Source organism: Chrysoperla carnea, chromosome 2 (assembly GCF_905475395.1).
Source record: "Chrysoperla carnea chromosome 2, inChrCarn1.1, whole genome shotgun sequence".
Classification (NCBI taxonomy): Eukaryota; Metazoa; Arthropoda; class Insecta; order Neuroptera; family Chrysopidae; genus Chrysoperla; species Chrysoperla carnea.
Window position 1 is genome coordinate 20,285,987 of NC_058338.1, and position 19,350 is coordinate 20,305,336.

Here is a 19,350-nt window from a genome sequence, read left to right on the forward strand (position 1 = left end):
GGATCGATTTTGTTTGAAATCTCAAAAACTATTCTCCTAATCGTTAAATAAACCCGATTTTTGGATTTTATGAATCAAAATTACCTTATGTTCAGAGTTTTATCGAAATCGGAGACTCAAATTTTTTTTCGATTTTTTGTAAATTTCTTAAGGGGTACCCCTTCAAAAAAATCGAAAATTTTGCAAAAAAATTTTTGTTTCGGAATTTGATAAAACTCAGTTTATAAGGTAATTTTAACCCAAAAATTACAAAAATCGGGTTCATTTAACGTTCGGACGAATAGTTTCTGAGATATCGTAATATCTGGATCGATTTTGTTTGAAATCTCAAAAACTATTCTCCTAATCGTTAAATAAACCCGATTTTTGGATTTTATGGATCAAAATTACCTTATGTTCAGAGTTTTATCGAAATCGGAGACTCAAATTTTTTTTCGATTTTTTGTAAATTTCTTAAGGGGTACCCCTTCAAAAAAATCGAAAATTTTGCAAACAAATTTTTGTTTCGGAATTTGATAAAACTCAGTTTATAAGGTAATTATAACCCAAAAATTACAAAAATCGGGTTCATTTAACGTTCGGGCGAATAGTTTCTGAGATATCGTAATATCTGTATCGATTTTGTTTGATATCTGAAAAACTATTCTCCTAATCGTTAAATAAACCCGATTTTTGGATTTTAAGGATCATAATTACCTTACGTTCAGAGTTTTATCGAAATCGGAGACTGGAGTGCAGAAATCGTTAAATCGTTTTGATTATTTTTACAATGGTTGTACCTTAAATTGTTTCCAAAATAAAACAAGTTAATCTTGGCTCCAATATAAATTTATTCTTTATCCCAAATACGAAAAATACCATAATCTTTCGAAAAGGACTAATTTGAATTAGGTTTAAATAATAGTTTTTAAAAGTAGTACATTATTTATTAATTTTGCCTCGGAAAAAATTTTCTACTTCGAAAGCATCGACCAATAAAAAAAATAAATAAACAATAATCCAATATTATTAAATTTTACCTAAATATTTTTTTTTTAATAAAATAAATAATGATGATATAATTTGTGTTCATTAATTTATTTATCAATTATATAATTATAAATTCAACAAAATAAATATAATTTATTAATATTTTATCAGTTATTATCACACTTTAAATAATTAATTATTTAATTAATTCAGTAGAATTATTTGGTTATAATATTTAGACATATATTATTATGATATATAAATATTAGATGAATTAAAATGATAAGTTTATTTTTTGTAGTTTAATTCTTTTTAAAATAATTTAGTACGTTATATTTTTGTTCATTTGTCGTTTCATCTATAATGACTTATAAAATATTATTTTTTGGGAATCAATTAAATTGTTAAGTGGAGACAGGTATGACTTAGGATTTGGTAGCTATAGTTTCTTATTTTGCCCAACTATGCTACGTTTTTCTAACTCATTCCTTTATTTTTCTTTAAGATGGTATGATGGCTTTCACATCAAGCATGGAGGCAATTAGAAATCAAAATTTCCTTATGAAAACGTATAGTTTTTATGAGAAATTGAAAACATTCTTTAACTCAAATAAAATTCTTTTTTCATTTTGTTTTATTTAAACTCAAATCAAAATGAAATTTAAAATTATATTTAAATAAAAAAACTGGAAATTTTATTCTAACTTACCTAATTCTTTTAATCTTTTCTTCGTTACATCACGTTGTAAGATCCATCCACCTCCTAGGCCACTAGGTGATTATCCTTCCGACTCGAAGCCAAAATTAACACGGTATTTTGGTAGCCAATTCATAAAAGTTACTGCATATGGAGAGAGTTATACCGTCCAGTAAAACAAGTCAGCAATGGAAGCTTATAACTATTCCTTTATTGTCTTCGAGTGTCAAGTTCCTTCCACTGGAATTTCCAGTTGACTATTGCCATCTAGCAAACTCAAAAAGATACTGGCTGAAAGATTCCATGTCCTGAAACGTTGATAGTGTTGCATTCACCACTTCCACAAAAAAGTGGCTACTGTTAGCTAGTAAAATTCATTAAATGGAAGCCATTAATATCCTACTGCTTAGCCATTCTCTAGCGACCGCGTGATATTTTCTGACATCTTCTACCCTCCATCTCTAGTATTCGATATACTACTTTTCTTCCACTGTTGCAATCGTCCTTCGTTTCCATAAAACCCCACTTTGAATGCATATCTAAATATATCCCTTGATTTTAAAGTTTTATTCAAGTTTAACCATAAGGTACAACTTATAATATTTAATCGTTCTTGATTTTGATTGAAAGAAACGCAGCCCAAAAAATAAATTTTTTAAGTCATTGATTTTTTTAAAAAAAACGTAATATATATTAGCAGTTCTATTAATTATTATATCATAGATTTTAATTATTAAAAAGTAGGTAGAATAGTTTTTTAATAAAAAAAAAAATACAATTCCTATAATGAAAGTAAAAAGAATTATTAAATATTAGGTAGAAACCTACCTCAGACATGATATAATATATACACTAATAAATTAAATAACATAATTTCAATATAATATTTTATACATATGTAGAATATTCCCAATTGCATTTCAATGTCATTAATTATAATACCTATCTACCATTTTACCCTAAAACTCATTATTCATGTAAAATGTATATAAATAAATACATGGGTATATATTTAAATATATATGATATTCAAACTCATCATATAACCTTATTTTTTAACACTCTTTAAAAATATTATTATAAACTCCAAATAGAATATCATTTTATATCACGTGATTTGTGTATTTAACTATTGTGAATGATCAACAAAAATTTAGTAAATATTACCTGTTGTTAACGGTCAATTTTAATGGGTACTCTAAATTAATTTTAATGGGTACTCATAAAAGCTAACAAGTGAAATTTACAAAATTTAAACACCCCCGACACATTTTTCGACCACGGAACCCTAAACTCGCATTTGAAACATATTTAAGAACAATCTCCATTAAATTGATTTTTCCTTAAAGCCTTTTCTGAACTGAGCCGATTTGGAAGATCATCGCCAAATTTTTAGATTTTTCGGTTACGGAACCCTAATTTCGATCTTGAACACGTAGGCGCGTAATATATATTTCCAAGGATATGGAAAATATGATCATTTGATATAACAAAATTTTCCCCTTTCTAAAACCTGCAAAAAAATTCTTTTGATTATTAAAATTACATATTTTTTTATAAGATTGACAGAAATTATCTTTTTACGATCATCCCCTTTAAGAAAACTGTCGAAATTTTGAAAATTTCATGCCTCATGGATAACAGTTCTGTTTTAGAGTAATTTATTTCAAAAACTACAGCAATCTACCTGCCCTTAGCCGATTGCACGAGTAATTTCTAAAATATCATCTAAAATCATAAACGAAAGGTGATATCTCGAAGCAATTTCTTAAGCCGATCGTCAATACCTATGAAGCTTGACGTTCTATCGCTATAGCGATTTTAGGCAACATATCAAAAACTACACAGTCAATCGTTAAATGAATAAAATTTTTGTATTTTTTGGGTCAAAATTATCCTATACGTCAAAATCCATCAAACTGCGAAACAAAAATTTTTCCAATATGAACTAAAATTTCACTTTTTTAAGCAAACAAAAGGTAGGCTATTAGCAGTCTAAATGAAACAATGTATAATGTAAGAGCATAGGTTAGGCTAGGTTAGAGTGGCTGTCCTGGGGTGGGATACACTTAGACCATAGGGTCCATTGTGATACCGAAAAAGGGTTGGCGCATCTCCGGCCACTACTCCATGAACCATTTGGAGCTGTTTAAAAACAACAGGAGTGCTTTGACATCGACAAACTTTAAGTCGGGGAGGTCGTCAAAGAGAGGTTGGCTCAAGTAAGTCCATCTTCTCATGGCAAGAGCTGGACAGTGATAGAGAAGATTAGACCTTGTCTTCTCCTGCTCACCACTGTGAGCATAAAAAGTATAATACTATATTAACTAATCAAAAAGTGCACATGAATGCAACTTTTAGTAAATACGTAATTTATTTAAAAGCGGTTAATACGTACAAATTAAGTGATACTGTGAATAAAGTGCACTTGGATGCAACGTTTTGTACGTACACAGCTAATAAACACAAATCAAGTGATATTATTATTTAATTAGTAATTACATAGTTAAATGCAGTTTTAGACGGTAAACAAGAAATATACATTTTAGACTATACTTGTAGTCTTGTAGCTAATTTATTTAATATGCATCATCAAATAAATGTATTGGGTTGGACTAATCGATTATTTTTGGTTGGATATGAAATATTACAAATAAAAATAATAATAATAATGCTATAAAAAACTTCATTTTATTTACATTCTTTTTAAGTTATTTATTTATTTACAATAAAATAGTGAAATTTATGAAACAATTGGGAATATTTAATATAATAAATATCACATTAATTCAAAAAGATTAAAATCTATCATTTTCAGTTTTTTAGGTTTTTTCAAATATTTCAATTTTGTTTTTTTTTTTTTTTTTAGCTGTAAATTTGTTCACACATTTTTAAGGTCATAAAAACAAGGTCGTAATAATCTACTTGAAAGTGTTTTGGATTTGAAAATATGATAGATATTCAAAAATATTTCACGGTTTTAAAATTATTTAATGGCGTTTTTCATTCATTATTAAAACAAATCAATCAGTTTTTAGGAAATGAAGTGAAATTAAAAAAAAACTATTTTCTCTCCCTTAGCAACTTTTAAAGAAGACCATTTTCACAGTAATGAAGAAAATTTCTCCAAAACTAGTCCGTTTCAAAAAAAAAACTATTCAAATTAAAGTTAAAACCTTAATAAATCAGAGGGGACATTTTTTCAGAATGCCATCATGATAATTTTAGTTTTTTAATTTTATCCAGAAGAAACTGTCGTTTTTTCTCACGTTTCGAACGAATTTTTTGCTATGAAACTCCAACACAAGTGGAGAATTATTTGCTATCAAGACCACTAGTTAAAAGAAGATGAAAAGTAAAATTTCGAAGACGCAATAATTTCTAAAAAGGAATAAAAAATTGTATCAATATATTAATAATATACGTCCAGAAACGCAACGAAATATCCAGAACGCAAGGAAAAATTGGCATGTCTAGCTCTTGATTGCGCGGATCTTGAATATAACTCTTTTTCTGGACTATTAAACCAATTACTCGTTTCATAACGCATTCCTCCGAATTTAGTCCTTAGAACATAGTATTTGGAAAAACATTTTAAGAACATTATCATATATCAATAGATTGTAATAGCTCGCCCTTTTTATCAGCTTTTTAGGAGATGGCGACGCTGTATAACGATTAAAGCTAACAAACTTAAATAGTATGATTATATTTAAAATGTGTGTATAAATTATACAGTTACCTATATTTTTTTCTAATTTTCACATAATCTCCCACGCTTAACTAAATTTTTATTAATTAGGAAAATTACCTAATTAATTTTATATTTAATTTCAATTTTGTTTTTTCCTGTGAAAAATTTTTTTATTTTTTGATAATCGATAAAACTGTTGTTGAGTGATTTATTTCCAGAGTGATATTTACCGGCATCTACACGTTTGAATCAGCCGTGAAGGTGATGGCCAGAGGTTTCATTCTACAGCCGTTCACCTACCTTAGGGATGCATGGAATTGGCTCGACTTCGTAGTTATAGCATTAGCGTGAGTAGTTATAGTTCATTAGTCTACCTGAAAAGCAAAAATAAATAAATTATAAATTATTAAAATAAAATTCATACTCCGATCCTTTTTTTGTTTCAAAACACATTCACTCCCTAATAAATCCAAAACAAAATCCTACAACAGAATCCAAAATAGTAATTAGTAAAACAATTTAGATAAGATGTAATTTCAAATGGATTTTTGGATTTGAAATTATTTCTTGTAGAAACTAGTAGTAAACCGCTTTTTAGTATTATCTAAACAAAATCATTTAAGTTTTTTGAAAAGCTTTTATAAAATTCTAGAAATTTTTGTAGTTACATGTGTTTAGTAAACAAATTTTTGTATTTTGTTCAGAAAAATTTATTTCAACTTTTTACACACGAATTCCAATTTTCGTTAATAAAATTATTGACACATTATTGAAATTGGCATATGGTAAATCTCTTGGGGATTGGTTATTAAAACTAAAGGGATAAGAATCATTGATTTATTGGGTTATATCGTGAAATTAACGATAGTGACATTTAATATTCGAATAATACTACTCTATGGGGATCGATATTTATTTACACGCTATCATGTAAATAATATTGACCATGATTGTTTACACGTTAGATTTGTTAATTTGTTGATTGATACTTTATACGATATAAAAATGATATATAAAGAACCTGAAACGAAATGTTTTCGTCCCAAAACTGAATTCGATAGTATTTCTTATGAATACCAAAATTTTTTGTCCAACTACGAGTAAATATAATTAGTTTATGAATTCTTTGCTTGAGTTTTCTGGTCTTCGGAAGCTTTCTTGGGTTTTCGAATTTTCGGGAGTCTGTTTGAGGGCTTAGCTTCTAAATTTATTATGCGGTACTTCTACGCTATATTCACCGCAGGCGAATGTTAGCTGCACTCATTTATAAAAGAGCGTGCTTTATAAATTTTATCTGAATTTTTTTGGTTCCTGATCTCTTATTTACCTGTTTATACGACACGTTTAGTACCTATACAGGGTATTCCGCAATTTGATGGACATAGCTAACGAGAGCAATCTTTGGACAATTTTAAGTCGAAAATGCCTTACAAACTTTTGTCCAAAAACCAGTATTTTAGGAGTTGTGGGCACTACTGAATTTAACCAATAAAGTAACGACATTGTTGAGTAAAGTAATTTAATGTTTAATTAAAAATTGTTCTTCGTAAAGTACTACGGGGACTATTTTCGACCATATAAATAGTAGCTTCTTCGTCGGAAACTTTCGGTATAGGATGTTCCGCATTAGCTTCTGGAAAACAAAATATTTTCCTATCAAATGGCAATGCACATTAAGAACACTTGTTTTTAGGAATTCTAAGATCAGGAAACCGTTGCTAATATTCTCGAACTGACGCTCTCGCACTTGCGTCACGATATCCGTAACAGTGAAAACTCGACAGCTCGAACTTCGAAGGAAATGCAGAAAATTTTGAGTTAATGAGTTTTCGACTTAACAAATAGTTGTGTCAGTCTGCTGACCTCTTACTGCTAATTGACTGCTCATCTAGAAATAAGAGTCGGTTTAACGTGTAAATATGCATGTCCGTTGCATTTAACTCAGTGTTACACACATATTTCTATATAATAATTACTAAAATTCTTATCAACTGTTATAGGAAATTTTCAATGACAGTGAAGAGTCACAATATACGGTCTATTTTTAATTTTGCTTCAAAGTACTTGTTTCTCCAGCAGACAGCAATAGTTGCAATATAGAACTAAAATATTCAGAAAAATGAAATACTTTCAGTCAATGTTTGTTGACTAACAAATGAATTTCAAATAAGGACGAATATAACTATCCTATTTTATCTTATATATTGTACAAACATTCTTATATTGTTTAACACATTGTGAAAGTTCTATGTTTAAAAATTATCGATTTGTACAATAATGTAATATATTTTATATATTTATATATATGGATATATATTATATTATATGGCTCTCTACATTTCTACAAAATGAACTTTTAAACACTACTTAAAGCTATTTCTATAGGGAATATAGGCATATGTTTATACTGTTTACAGGTTATGTAGTATGAAATTAAACCACGATTAATTCAATCTTATATTAATTCTATGGGTTTCTTCGTACAATTTTGTTGTACTTTACATTTCAGCAGTATTGACCTTCAGATAAATTTTAATAGGCAGGAACAAACTTTCTTTTTCAAAACTATGAACCATATAATTTTCCGATTGTTTAAAATCACAGACCCCAAAAGGAAACCATGTATTTGGAAGTTGTACTTTTTCTTGCTTTATAAAGGATTATAAAATATAAGTATGGTAATAAAGAAAGTTCAGGTCTAGACCGAGATTCAAAAGTCGCCTGGTAGATCGAATATAAAATCAATCTAATTTTTATATAAGAAAATTTAATTTCTTATAATTCGTATTAGAAAAATCACCTCCTAGGTTAGTTTACTGAAAAAAATGCTAAAAATGGCAGGAAAACAATTTTCATAAATAACTCGAACTGAGGCCAAGAATGTATATATTTTCTATAAACCAACAATACAATCAATATATTTATCGAACACCTTGGACTGGATGTGCGAAGACGTGACTACCAAGCTTTAAAAACTTTTGTATCACAAAGCCGTTCCTTTTTGCTTCAGGGTAGTACCTATATACTTCATTTATATCCTTTACAGACATTGTCAGACAAGCATTAAGTTTAGTTCCTTAGTTCCCGTGGTAAATTAATCGGTTTTTGTACTGAATAAAACATAAAAAGAAGGATCCGATAAACTTTGTTTTCATCATAACTCCGTCAATTTTTATGCAAATGACTTCACACTTTTTCATTTTCAAGGTTTTTTATAGTACTTTAAAAAGTGTTTGACATACTTTTTTCAAAAACCGTCAAATTTTATTTGACGTTAAATACTCCGAATTTCAACCGCCAATAACTCGGAAAGTATTGACTTTTCGAAAAATGTTTCAATGGCACTTTTTGCTTAGAATTCATTCTTATATCGATTCCCGTTGTCATTTGTAGTATAAATTTATCCACTCTCGAGAAAGGGTGGCTTCCATCCCCTGAGCAAGATCTTTAAACAATGCAGTGGCACAGTTTTTCATTGACTGTTCTTGGATTCCGAGGTATAAATCTTACGGCTCTCCACTAAATACTTAAACTACTAAAAACAGTAAATTTTTTTTCTAAGAATCAAATAACTAAATCAATATATAAAAAATTATGTTATATGCAGTAAAACAATATTGAACAATCAAAAATTATTATTATTCTAAACAGTTCATCACGCAATTACACTTAATAACTTTTCTTTTTTTTTTTGCATTTATGTATTTACCATGTCATGTGAGAATTGAAAAAAAATAAAACAACGAACGTGATAACGTGATTGTATTTTACCTACATTTCATATTTCAACAAAATTTTACTCGAGTGACATACATTTACCTCACTTCGTGCATACAGGGTAATTTACGGAATAGATAAATTGTTATTTTACAACAGAAATTAATTCACTACAAAAAAAATGTTCTAATTTTTAGTTTCAAAATTCTAATTTCAAAAGATAAAATTGAGAATTATTCAATAATTTTAACAGTCGATAATATTTAAAATGTTTAATTATAAATTATTTACATACTTGAGTACAATAAGTAATTTAAAAGATGTTACAAAAATAGACTAATAAAGGAAAATGAAAGAGACCGCTCGCATTTTCCTAAAACCTCATGGAATTTGTTTCTTAGGAGTTAGTGACGCAAATGTTTCTATTTGTTTATAAACAATAAATTTTTAATTCAATGAAACGATCAATGTTCAAGTTCACTTAAAAAATTAGTAATTAGGCAACTAGTATGACGTAAATGTTAAGTGTTTGTCAAATAATCGAAAACTATTCATGTTAACGAATACGTAATTCAAGTTGCCTATTTATAATTTTGTAAGTCATCTTTAACATTCACCGTTCCATTGAATTAACAATGTATTAGTTATTAATTAATAAAAACATTTGCGCCACTAACTCATGCGTTACTAATGATACTTGACACCTAAGAAACACATGAGGTTTTAACAAAATGCAAACTGCTTCTTTCATTTTCCTTTATTTGTAACATCTTTAACTGTACTATAATAAAATTTCACAAATATACTCATATAAATTCATAACATATACTCGTTTCATTTATGAGAAAAGCACGTAAAATATTTTTACGTCAAATTACCCTGTTCTAAATGGAAAATAGAATTATGGCGACAATATCCTTGTTATAAATTAAAAACAATATCTATAAGGTAAATTATCCTTTTAATAAATCGAATCTGATAAAGAAAAAAAAAACTTTCAAATGAATGGTTTTTCCTTTTGACGCATTTTAATTTTTGGTTGAAAAAAAAAATTACTCCCTATAGTACAATAATTTACATAAAATATTATTGCACTAAATTATTCCTATCAACCGGGAAAAATGTTTGGCATGCAGCCAACTCCCTTTTTTTATATACATAAAAAGACAAGGTTGATGATCTGTTGTAATTATAGAATGTCCATTACAAAGCCTTTATTTTTCTTATATCCGAATTTTATCATCAAAAAAAAAATTTCTTTGAATCTTTTCAAGTTTTATAACCAAAATTTTTATGATTTAAAAAGAGGGCGTCTTAAAATTATTTCCTAAAGAAGTCTAAAAGTAATAATATTGAAAAGTCTACATCTCATATTATTCCTTGCGCTCCCACCCTTTAACAATATAAATTTACAAAATTTAAAAAACACTCCAGAAAATTTTTTGGGTTCGGAACCCTCAACTCGCTCTTGAAACGTATCTAAGAACACTCTCCATTAAATTCCCTTTCAAAGCTACAATGTCATCAGGCAGACAGGCAGACACATATAGCTGTCAAACTTATAGACCCCTTTTTCTAGTTCGGGGGTTAATAAAAACAAAGAATCGATCATAATCTGCAAACGACTGATTAGATTTTTATCAAATGTAGTAAAACAATTTGATAAAATCTATATTCAGATTTAAAAAAAAAAAAAAAAACTGACTTTTTCAGTTTTTAGAACCTACTATCACAATATTTTCAAGTCATAAAAGCCTTAACAAACCTCATAAAACATATTTCTGTTTAATGAGGTTTGTTAAGGCTTACTTTTTTAATGCAACTCTTTTAATAACCACGTGATATTATATAGGTACTCCTAGCAATAATATTATTGATAAGCAAAAATCTTTCGGCTTTTGATTATTTCATACCATCAACAATTGCCGTGCCCCAGTCAAACCTTATCAAAACAGTAAGAATAAAAAAAAGAAAAAAGTTACCATACTTAATAAAATATTTTCTTTAATTTCCTGTGTCAATTCTTGAGAATTAGTTACAATTTTCCGTAAATGTATATTAGTGAATAGGAAATTCACTTATTCCACATTATTTTTTATCACCACAAATAAATCAATCAATCAAAATAAACCTCTACTTTCAAAATTTAAATATTTTTTTTTTATATATATAAAAAATTTATTGATAACAACTGGATGCACTACTACACTCCATATTTATTTTAAAAATAGTTCACTTTAATTCCATAAATATTATAGAGTTTTTATTTTAAACAAAAATCAGCATTTGCATCCTAAATTATTTTAAAAAGAGTACAATGTGTTCCAAGTTGAATAGAATCAAACAAAATGTTTGTTATTAAATCAAAGATCATTTAAAATCTTTCATGCATAAGCAGAACATTCTGGCTTATTCTTCAGTAATTCTACAAAATTTGATACTCTTTCTCTACATTTCTCTATGCAAAATCATTGCGAAAATAAGCCTGTCCAATCAATTCATCATACTTACTTGAAAATAAATAGAAAACTTTGTAATGATCAAATCGCTACCAGATCTGTGTTTCTCTTTTACAGTAATTTATACTTTGTTTACGGTAGTTCAAGATTACTGTGCTTTGTTAGCACGAATTTAAATGTAAGACTTACTTAAAACGAGATTTACTCCATTTTCTTGATTTAAAAATTGAATAATTAAAACTAAGTTTTTAAAATTTTGATATTTTAAAATATTCTTTGCATCAAAATCTAGTGGGAAAAACTATAATTATGTGTTCCATATTTAACACCCTCTCGTAAGTGTCAGGCATATTGAAACCATCATTTAGATGCTTAAGTGAAGGTATCGATCTTGCTGGATGTTGAATTTGATATCCTAACGACCCAATTTTATATACGGTTTCTATCGCCATTCGAATTACGTGGCAGAATTGCTTTTTTCCGGAAAATAAAGTGAGCTTAAATTCTATCCAAGTAAGCGTTCTCATTTTTCGAACTTTTATTTTAAATTAAAACCCAAAGTATTACCTTTATTTAATTATTAAAAAGATGAATCAAATGAATCTCTAGATCATCTCATGAAAAATTTTTTTAATTTCAACAGAAATAAATCACCAGGAATACAGCAGATCTGAAGCTTTTACAGTTTTCAAAATTGTTTTCATAAATCGTCAGGCTCTTATGCCTCAATTTGTTTTCTAATATCTAAGTAATGAAAAGAAACATTTTATGAGATTCAATAATGCAACTTGATTGTACTCTTAAGGAAATCAAATGAACACACATTTATAAATATTATTTATCCGAAAAAAGGTAGGTAAATGCACTCTGGAAGGCACAACTAAAATGTATATTCACCAAATTTAAAATGCATCCAGAAAACATTTTTAATAATTACAAAAATTTAGAAAAAAATTCAATATGTTATGCATTATTTCAACAGGTACGTTACAATGGGAATAGATCTTGGAAATCTCGCCGCCTTAAGAACATTTCGAGTATTGCGTGCCCTTAAAACAGTAGCTATCGTCCCAGGTAAAATAGTATTCTTAGATCCCATTTTATATTCATCAACAACATGGAAATTGCTAATGTAATTTTATTTAAAAACGGCAAATCTAAAAATCCATACTTATTTTTTTACAGGTTTGAAAACCATCGTCGGTGCTGTCATAGAATCAGTGAAAAATCTGCGTGATGTAATTATTTTAACAATGTTTTCACTGTCTGTATTTGCTCTTATGGGCCTCCAAATTTATATGGGTGTTTTAACCCAAAAATGTATAAAAAATTTCCCAATGGATGGCTCATGGGGCAATTTAACGGATGAAAATTGGCATCGGTTTATGAGTAATGAAAGTAAGAAACTTTGTTCAAAATCTTATCTTAAGATAACGTACTAATTAAAAAAATTATTTTCAGCAAACTTTTATGTTGATGATAAAGGAGAAATACCACTGTGTGGTAATTCTTCAGGCGCAGGGTATGTAACCAATGAAAACTCGAGGTACTATTTCACTTGCGTTAATATCCAAATTCTTTCTCTAGAAAACATATGCTTTCTTGTACTACCATAATCCTCTTGCCTAGTCCTTGGCGACTTTATGTCTCCAGATTGTCCTTCTCCCTACTTTATTGATCCAATATCTTAGCTCTGCTAAATTCAGCATTTAATCAGGGACTATAACGCAGGTGAAATACAATTAATGAAAATTCAGAATAATTGATTTCTTTTACTTATTTACAGACAATGTGAACCAGGTTATACATGCCTTCAAGGATTTGGCAGCAATCCAAACTATGGATATACGAGTTTTGATAGTTTTGGTTGGGCTTTCTTATCAGCTTTCAGATTAATGACACAAGATTACTGGGAGAATCTTTATCAATTAGTGCTAAGATCAGCAGGCCCATGGCATATGTTGTTTTTTATAGTCATTATTTTTCTTGGATCGTTTTATTTAGTGAACTTGATTTTAGCCATTGTCGCTATGTCTTACGATGAATTACAAAAGAAAGCTGAAGAGGAAGAAGCTGCTGAGGAAGAGGCTATAAAGGTAGGAAATGAAATCAAACTTACATTTGAAAATACTAAAAATATTTATTTAAAAATTAGGAAGCAGAACTAGCGCAGTTAGCGAGACAGAAAAAACTCGATGACCGTGCAGCTCGTGCAGAAGAAGCTGCTGAAGCGGCAGCATTAGCCGCAAGTGAGGCAGCAAATGCAATAGTAAAATCTCCATCAGGTTTCTCAACGGATAGCTATGAATTGTTTGTTGGTCAAGAAAAAGGAAATGAGGATAACTATAAAGAACATTCAGAAGGATTAGACTCGGTCAGCGAACATCGAACACGAGCACCACTGAGCTCAAATAAGATACGAAAAGTCAGCACAGTGAGTTTTGTAAATGTAAGCCACAGAATGTTGAGACAATATCGGTGTTGATGTTTATATCGATGGCTTACCTGGATTCTAAATTTTCAATGAATAAAAAAAAAAAATCTTGCAGCCAAATATTTATGGCTAATTTCATAGAAAGTACCATTCTTAGATAATTCATCCAGGTTTACTATTGATTCGTGTAACAATTTTTAATAATACTCCTAAAATATAATTAATAGTAAAAGTTTTATCCTAGAAGATTGTACAATTAAATTTTTTAGACACAAATAAAGAAGTGAGTCAGATTAAAAATTGTTATCAAGTGATGATATTTAAAGCATCACTTACGCACTTGTTTTCTGTCTGACATTCTAATTTCCGCTTTTTATTTCTTCTTTTATTTTTTAAATACTGTAAATAGAACAACTTAATCCAGATTTTAATTATCAATATTAAGCTATAAAAGTAGACAGTTATCATTTATATTATACAAAAATTTAATGTGATTCTTTACATAAAAATAAGAAAAATAATCTATAGAAACATTTAAAAAAAATTTATTTTCTTGATATAAGATGAAAAAAATATGAAAAAGACGAGAAAGGAGACGGATCACTGTAGTATAAGCGACAGGCCCATACTGGTTGGCGATATGGCAATACTTCTGGTGCACAGCCCTTTTCAATTAATATCTATCTCTATTCGAATACTATAGTATCTGTCTCTATGCCATACCAGCATTGTAGTAAACGCCATACATTTCTTACCGTGAAACTTTTTCATGATTTTTATGCAAGGAATCTCACATGAAATTAGTTATTTACCCTACATAACTACTATTGACCGTACATTTGTGTAACATACAGAACTAGAAACCGTACAGCCAGTGAAACAAATAAACTTTTCAAAATTTTATTATTTGAACCTATTTTTCATACACCTTTGCATCAATTTAACACAATATCAAAAACACTCTCTCAAAAAAATCTTAAAGTTCAATAATTGAATTTTTTTAAAATATAAAGGTACTAAGCCTTTTTCCACCCGTTCCTTTAAAACTTAGATAGCTAAATTAAAGACGCAAATGCAATCACATGGAAATTGGTTAAAAATTAGTCAAATGAGAATAGAACTTCTTTTAAATAAAATAAAATTAGTATATACTGTAGGAATTATCTTACCTTTAGTGTGGCTACGGCTTTTAATTATTGTGTAATAAATGTAAAACGCTTTAATTTTTTATTTTAAACTATTTTTATGTACTTTGTTTGCAACTTGCTATCTATATAACCTACATGGATGTGTTAAGAGCCTTCACAGTTCAAGTAGACTTCCTTGTCATGTTCACAGACGAGCCTTAGTTTACCAGGATCACCATTCAATTTACGGCGGGGTTCAAGAGGTAGTCATCAATTTACATTACGTAATGGTCGTGGCCGTATTTGTGGTCCACCGGGTGGTGATCGTAAACCACTAGTGTTATCTACATATTTAGACGCACAAGAGCATTTACCATATGCAGATGATTCAAATGCCGTAACTCCAATGAGTGAAGAAAATGGAGCTATGGTTGTCCCTATGTATTATGCTAATTTAGGTAATTTAAAAAACTTAACGAAGACCAATGTAAAAATACAAGTTTTGTGATAGACTTGACTAGTAGGTTCAAGGTCTGTGTACGTTTTGGTCAAACAATTTATTAAGGTTAAAAACAGATATTTGGTAAACCGTTGTCAAAATGGCGTTCTTAGCCTCAAGGTAATTTTCATATTTGAAAGTGAATGATTCAACCCTAAAAGCAATGATTAGTCTTACTTCATGTTAGTGCTTATCTCCTTATATCCACATATCCACACCGCCGCCATGATGGATTTGACCCAAGCAATTACCTCAGATGTTGGCAAGCATGAAATCGTTTGACGCTCAGTCCATGTACTTAATGGTCTAAGTTGTGAATTTTCCGACAGTTTCCCAAATTTTTGTCCTTGGTAAAATAAATTACCAAAATGAACACAGGCTCTAGACCTATAGGCTCACAAATTTAATAATTCAATTATTTATCAAAACCATAGGGTCTAGACATTCATCATACACATCACATGCATCACGAATTTCATACACATCACATGGTGATTTATTAGGAGGAATTGGTGCCAACGGTAAAGTCATCACCAAAGAGAGTAAATTGCGAGGAAAAATGCGGAATGGACCACCAACTGCCAATTATATGGACATGAATCATAAACCTTACAGAGAGATGGTAAGTTTTTCAGTGAGGGTTAAAACAAAAACGATCATTTGAGTAAGCATATTGATGTCACTACAAGAATTCGAATGTTTTATCATGTTTTGTACAAATCATTAAATTTAAAATATGCTAGTCAAATAATTACGACTCAATCAATTCAACAGTGAGGATGTTACAGGATTGTTTTATGATTTGAAAGCTTTAAGGATATTTAATCTATATAATCTTGCAGGATGGACAAATTGGAAATAGTGGAATGGGTGATACAAAATTAAAACATTTAGATAATCCTTTCACAGATACAACGCAAAAGCAAACAGTAGTGGATATGAAAGGTAAATAATTGATTTCTAATCATCAAAAATCTATCATCAAAGAATTGTTAAAAATAATTTCGAAAAATCTTTTAGATGTTATGGTATTGAATGAAATAATTGAGCAAGCTGCTGGAAGGCAGAGTCGTGTTAGTGATCAAGGAGGTAAATATACTTTTCTATTTATATCTTGCCATACAATTGGACCTACACAATACACAATTTTACAAAAGACATGATAAGAGTTCACGTTGGTTGCGATTATAAAATAAAACTGAGCGATCTGATCATCTCATACTTATAAGCTGAATTCAAAACCAGGGCTACCACGTGGAATGATTGGATACAGAATAAATTTTTTTAAATTATTAATTTTGTTATAATTTTATGAATGTAGACCGAAAGAAGAATAAAATTCTTCGATATCTGCCTTGGTTTTCCAAATATCGAAAGCTGAATCATTAAAGCAGATTTTCAATTTCAAATATTTTGAAAATTACTCCAGGTATCGAAATATTTTCAATCAATAATTATATAATAAAATTTGATTCAGAATAATTTCAGTGATCCAACGGAATAAAGAGGGATGGCTCCACTGGTAGCCCCGCTCATAATGCTTACAGTTTCGCTCGTTGAATTTTAAGAACGCGATCAATGTTTTCATACACATAATACACAAACAAAAATACACACACGCTCTGAAATTTACAAAATACCAAAAAAAAAAATATTTCCAAAAAAAAGCTTGGCTTGAGACCCATTAGCTAAGTTTTTAAGTGTATGACTAACATTATTTTTAGCAAAAATAACATTTTTAATTTTTAAATATCATACATTAATAAAAATTATGAATATTCCAAATTGTGTTACACAATGAAACAAAAATTAAAAAGAAAAATCATTTCATTTTTATTTTAATAAATTTTGTTAGTTCTATTTCTGATTGGTTGTGTACAAACTTTACAAATTTCAAGGGTAAAATGTTCAAAATTAAGTAAAGAAAATAAGCTTTGTAATATATGTTTATAAAGCCCAAAACGATACAAGCTTAGTTACCGAGAGAAAATGAAAGGGGAAAAATTAAAGCTTTTTCTCTAATTTAAATTATTACTATGGGAAGGATTATGATTTTGTTTCTATCAAATATAAATTCGAGGTCCATAACTAACAATTTTCACCCTCCTTCTTGTATAGTAATTATAAAAAAAATTTCATAATTCTTATTACAAAAATTTAGAAATATTTACCTTTTAAAAATGAACTTCAATCATTCAAAAAATAGCAGTTCACACATTTTTGCACCATAATTTTTTTAATGTTGTAATAAAGGTGTTATTTTCAAATTTAAAAAAATCATGCACCAATCATTTGAGCGATACTAAAACAAATCATGTCACAAGAAATGTATAACAGAAGTAAAATTAATAATTTCTAGAATTCATTATCAATCTAGATTAGCGTAGTTTACAATTTACAAAAGCAATTATAGTGTACTTAGAAAATAAATTTAGATGATTCAAAGGCTGTTAGAAAAATAGACCAAATACATGTATTTGTCATAAATTTCATTAGAAGTGTATTAGAAAATCAATTTTGAATCTAATTTATATCAGTCTTCCTATTTTTATTTCAACTCAAAAACCGAACAAAAATTTTGTGAATAATTTTATTACAGGTTCAAATGTTTGAGTATAGTTATTATCTTGAATAATTTTAAGTTTTCGCAAATTTTTATGAACGCGTGCATAAAACCAGGTACCTAAGTAGAAAAATTTCACAAATTAAGCAAGAAAAAATCCAAATATCGGAATCAATTATAAAAAGCATTTACATAATCATCTTTAAGTTAAAGCGTAACCAATTCCGTTCGCGGTATGCCTGGGGTCGCGGGTTCGATTCCCACCATCACAAAAAAAATTAATTTAAATAATGTTTATGATGGGCTGGTGTAGTGCAAGGTATATGAAGGAGGTGCACTTAAGCCTCTGAAAATAATTGAGGAGCTGATAAATAAAATTATCAGCGGAAAAAGTGGTAAAACGCATATATGGTATCTTAAAGGGCTCTATAGCCTTAGTGTGTCCTTCGTGGACAATCAATATAACCTAACCTTACCTACCCATGTACAAGGTATTAAAATCATAGACCTTTATATGTCCTGTTTTAATTGATATGATATGAGCTATGCCACTTTAGGGATTGATGGGTGACACAATAATTTTGCTGCTGTTTTCTTCAAAAACCATGCTAGAATAAGATGATTTTAAAACACATTTCAAAGCCCGGTACTTTTTCTTACTTTGATAAGGCTTAAATTTTGAAATTAAAAAAGCGAAATAAAAATTATAAAGAAAAATTGGCTTGCTATATTTGGGACAAATAACCACTTGTTAAGAAGAGAACAAGCGCTTGAAATCATTCAAGATATGAGACTTTAAAATTGCTTATTTTTCACATTTAAAATAACTTAATTGTATTCATTTTGTAAGTGAATGTCCAGGAAGACTGATACATATACAATCATGCTACAATAGTGCTTTCAAGCTGATAATCTGATTTTGGCAATACAACTTTCTTGCCAATGTAGAAGTAAGAAAATTAACATCACCAAATAAAAAATTACAAACAAACAAATCATTTTAAAATTTGTAAACTATTTGTTAGTTTTCCAAAATAATCAAAATGGAATGCATCACGTCAAGAATTTGTCAAAGTATATTTTTAGACAATTTTGGTGCTAATGGGCTGAATCTAGGTCATTAGCATGTGAATGGCATCATGCGATAATATTGACAAGTCGCAGCAGCACGAATACCTGAGCACAGTTATT

General features: G+C 29.0%; 1 protein-coding gene across 1 annotated transcript in view; it reads left to right on the plus strand.

Annotated features, from left to right (window-relative positions):
* Positions 1-19,350, plus strand: part of LOC123291710 (sodium channel protein para) — a 112,968-nt gene that overhangs the window by 80,349 nt on the left and 13,269 nt on the right. Inside the window, exons 6-15 of the mRNA XM_044872102.1 lie at positions 5,579-5,707; positions 12,519-12,610; positions 12,722-12,934; positions 12,998-13,058; positions 13,323-13,632; positions 13,692-13,970; positions 15,309-15,555; positions 16,031-16,218; positions 16,439-16,541; positions 16,617-16,685. Of these exons, the coding sequence (XP_044728037.1) occupies positions 5,579-5,707; positions 12,519-12,610; positions 12,722-12,934; positions 12,998-13,058; positions 13,323-13,632; positions 13,692-13,970; positions 15,309-15,555; positions 16,031-16,218; positions 16,439-16,541; positions 16,617-16,685 (1,691 nt within the window). The remainder of the gene's footprint in view (positions 1-5,578; positions 5,708-12,518; positions 12,611-12,721; positions 12,935-12,997; positions 13,059-13,322; positions 13,633-13,691; positions 13,971-15,308; positions 15,556-16,030; positions 16,219-16,438; positions 16,542-16,616; positions 16,686-19,350) is intronic.